This window comes from Solanum pennellii, chromosome 2 (genome assembly GCF_001406875.1).
Source record: "Solanum pennellii chromosome 2, SPENNV200".
Classification (NCBI taxonomy): Eukaryota; Viridiplantae; Streptophyta; class Magnoliopsida; order Solanales; family Solanaceae; genus Solanum; species Solanum pennellii.
Genome location: NC_028638.1, coordinates 40,691,151 through 40,695,566, shown reverse-complemented (window position 1 = coordinate 40,695,566; position 4,416 = coordinate 40,691,151). Strand labels below are relative to the sequence as shown.

The window sequence follows — 4,416 nt, the reverse complement described above, 5'->3', positions numbered from 1 at the left end:
GGACAACCACAAAAACCAAGATTTTTGTTATCTAGGGTGAATAGTCATAAACTCTCATCATCCATCATCAAAACTCAAAATCCCAAAACACTTTTTTTTTTTTCTCTTTCTTAACATGCTTTTTCTTTTCATTTTCTTAATCATCTAAGTTCTAAGAGTGAGAAAAAAAGAAAAGAAAAAGATAAGTAGTAGATGTGTTTCAGGCATGGAGTTAAACATAAACACAAACACAACAGCTGCTATTACTACCGTGAAAACACCAGAATTAGCTGAAACTGAAACTCCGAGTCGGATCCAGCAACCAAAGCCTTTTTCCTTCAGTAATGGTGTTTTGAAACGGAAAAATCATCATCATCATCCTGTTGTGGTGGTGTACAAAGAATGCCTTAAAAATCATGCTGCTAATTTAGGGACTCATGCCGTGGATGGATGTGGAGAATTTTTGCCTATTCCAGCTGCTAACCCAGCTGATCCAACTTCACTAAAATGTGCTGCTTGTGGTTGTCACCGCAATTTCCACCGCCGTGACCCGGAAGAACCGCCGCCTATCGCTACCGCGGCTATTGAGTACCAACCGCATCACCGCCATCATCCTCCGCCGCCTCGTGGGGACCACGGCAGCCCGAATTCACCATCTCCACCGCCGATTTCTTCGGCTTATTACCCAGCTTCTGCACCACACATGCTTTTGGCTCTAAGCGCTGGGTTTTCCGGGGAGAAAAATCAGAACCTCCCCACATCGACTACGCCAATAGCGGTAGCAAATTCTAACGGGAGGAAGCGTTTCAGAACAAAATTCACTCCAGATCAGAAGATTAAAATGCTGGAATTCGCCGAAAAAGTTGAATGGAAAATGCAGAAGAGAGATGAAGATCTGGTGAACAATTTCTGCAACGAAATTGGAGTTGAAAAAGGGGTTTTAAAGGTATGGATGCACAATAACAAAACCACCTCTATCTCCGGCAAGAAATTAGATCAACCAAACACCGACAATGGCCACAACCACCAGAATGGTAACTCTAACTATACTGTTAATGGGTTTTGTATTGTTGATAGAAATAATACTACTCATCATCACGACAACACTGACTCGGAATTTCACATTCACCATGAAAGCAGCATGAACGATGACAACAAGAAAGAGAATTCAAGTTTTGGTGCTAATAATGTCGTTGTCACTAATGGGTCTTCTTCTTCATCTTGATTTTAGATTAGTTTGAATAATGTTTCAATTAGTAGTAATTAGTGCAAGGAAGAGAGAAACTATGAGGCTGCAACTATTTTACTATATATATATTAGTTACCTCTATTTCTTTGTTCCTAATGAATTAGTGCTTAGCTTTATGAATCCTGATATGATCACAATGAAAATTAAAATTGTTCCAATTCTCAATCATTATTTATCGTTTTGCTTCCTGCTCTTGTAAATTATGTTTTGAATTTTACAATAACGATTCAGTGTTTTAAATTTTTTAATCTTAAAAAATTATTGAGTTCGGTTGAATTAATTATCGGGCTTCTAGCTCCGTCCCTGCAAATTTGCATGTCTGCAATTTGATACTGTATACAATATTAGTTTCTGTGTTTATGAGTCAGAGAATAGAGAGAGAGGATCATGGCAGTATTCATTTTGATTCTTGTCTGTGATTAAGAAGCAGAAAGTGGCTTAACATGCATTTGGGGTGATTATGGATAATAATTCAATGATTATCACAAAATAGTAAGCATTGCTTAGGCTGCTTTAATTTTATATTTTATTAATCCTCTTTACATAAGGCGTAGCACCGTTTTATGAAAAAAATTGTAAATATATTCAACTTTGATCAAAATTGATACCGGTTCAAACTTTGAGCAGGACTATTATCTCTATACGATTTAATAATGTATTTTAAAAATATATAGACGTTCATATAGACATTAAGTAATTTGTTCAGTTTTAAATTACACCATTGAATAGTGGAGAGATAATATGTCTTGGCTACAAAATTTAGATATATTTCAAACTATTTTTTCTTATTTTTGATTCCTCGCTAGGCCTCTATTTAGAGGAGCGGAAAAATGTCTTTTATCAAGAATTTTTTTCTTACACAAGATTTAAATATTTAAATGATATGTAGAAGGAGAAAACGTCTTTTATCAAAAATAATTTTCATAAAAAGTATCTAAATATTTTGATTATTTAAGTGATAACATGTATTTAATAAAAACAACGTTTTCTTGGGTACGTAAAATTTCTATTTTATGTTTTCTCAACCATCCAATGCAAAAAGATAGTCTAATTAATGATTTCCATTATAACCATTTTGATTTTGATGACTTTAATTGATTTTGTAACTAATTGTACAAATGCTACTATTTTGTAGGTTGATTAGTACTTTGAAAAGGTTACATAAATTAATTATATTCCGTTTGCTTGATGTCTTTAATTAATTTAGATTTTAAATCATTTTGGGTGTTATGTGTTTGGTGGCCTTTATTTAGACAAAACGCTATCCATTAAGAGGATTTTTAAAGCCTGGATAGGGGTCAGCTTTTTTATTTAAAATTAAAAAAAACTTTCCTTATAAGGGAAGCAATCTAGTCTAGTTATAAGCCAAATTATTAATTGTATTAGTTTAATGTTTTGATTTTTTTTAAAAAAAGTGAAAGTTTTAACATTATATATATCAGAAATAATACGGTCTCCTAAAAGACATGACTTGTCCAAGTAAGTACATACACAAATAATAAGTATAATTAGCAACTTACATAAATTAAATAAGAAGTCCTATATGGTAGATATTGAAAAATCATTATTTTTGCATTGAAAATATTTTCAAACGATTATATTCACTAATAAGAAAAGCAAAGAAAAAGAATAATAGCAGAAATCTCACCTTTTAGTTAAGCTTATTATCATTGTCGTCTAAAATTTTTATCAATTTCTAAAATCTCTCATTTTTCTCTTAAGTTAAAAATATCATTTATGTATCCGACTATCTTTTTAATGTATAAATGCATGTATTCGATCCTTTTTTAATGTATCAACACTTTAATTTTTTGGTCATTAATGTATTAGGTACCTCCATTAATGTATCCGACCTTTCTTAATATATTAGCGCTTTTTTTTATCATTAATGTATCCGACCCTCTTTTTAATGTATTGGTGTTTATATTATTGTATCCATTTGAGAGATTTATATAATTATAAATTTTTAAAGAATAAACTGTAATTTTATCTTAAAAATATGTGATTTCTGTAATTTGCCCCTTTAAAAAAATGCTAATATTTTCATATTGAAAAGTTAAAAAAAGTTGCTCACTATTTTCGCAGTAATAATTATTATTTAACACCACACATATTTTCTGTGAATTTGAAAAATCATATTCTATAACATAATTATAATTAATATAATGAATCAAAGAATCGAGATTTCAACAAAAACTACAGTAACTTTGAGTTATAGCTTTTTATATATGTTAAAGAAATTTATTTTAAATATATAGATATGAACCCAATAGCATACAACATATGGGTTGTGAATCGGTGACAAATACAGTCATTCATAAATTTAAAATCTTGAATTTAATTATAAATACAAATAATATGATGTTATAAATAAAATTAGATTATAAAATCAAATTTAAATGAAAAGAATTATATAACTCTATTTTTTTTTTCTTGAAATGTGGATCAATTGATATCATGTCTAAGATTAGGAAGATTTGAGATCCAACAACCTAAGTATGGGGTCGATGGGTCAGTTGGACCTTTCATTAATGTCCTGTCTCTTTATTACATAAGTGCTATTCCAATACATGATTGAATCTTTTCTTTATTCGGTAGATTTGAAATCATTATTTTCATTACATCAAAATTATCACCTCAAAGAATTAATATTACAATTACAAACGGAATCAAAATTTGAAATTTATGATTTTTTCTATAAAACATTTTAAAATTACTATATCCTAAATAAATAACTCAAACATATTTGATAATATTTTACGATTAATATATAATTTGATTCATAATACTGAGTTTGATCAGATTCACGAATCAAATTCTAGCTCCGCTTCTGAATATAATTAATTCTTCTCTCTGCCTAAACATCACATGCAAACTTGTTTCTTGTCTACTCCGTTTAATTAGGGATAAGAAATTATTGACAGATGGAAATTAAATCTCTCACAAACTAATTGATATAAACTTCATTTAGAAGATAATGTTAATACAGCATTTTTGGTTGGGATGTACATTTTTTTATTTTTGTGATTTTTTTTCATGGATTTGTAAATTATTAATCATTTTATTATTTAATTACTTATGTATTGTGTTAAATTTATATTATTATCCACATTTTTGGTTAATATAGTTTTGAAACTAGTCAACATAATATATTTCTTATATATTTAGATTTTTTTTTTGAAAAAAAC

The 4,416-nt window shown here is 29.4% G+C and overlaps 1 protein-coding gene across 1 annotated transcript; it reads left to right on the top strand.

The window, feature by feature from the left end:
- LOC107008663 (zinc-finger homeodomain protein 9-like) lies at positions 1-1,396 on the top strand. Its single transcript, XM_015207795.2, has one exon. It carries the CDS (start codon positions 206-208, stop codon positions 1,202-1,204), a length of 999 nt encoding a protein of 332 aa, XP_015063281.1. The 5' UTR covers positions 1-205; the 3' UTR covers positions 1,205-1,396.
- Positions 1,397-4,416: the final 3,020 nt, after the last annotated feature.

Excerpts from the sequence above, each read along its gene's own strand:
- LOC107008663 (XM_015207795.2), top strand. The coding sequence starts at position 206 with ATGGAGTTAAACATAAACACAAACACAACAGCTGCTATTACTACCGTG.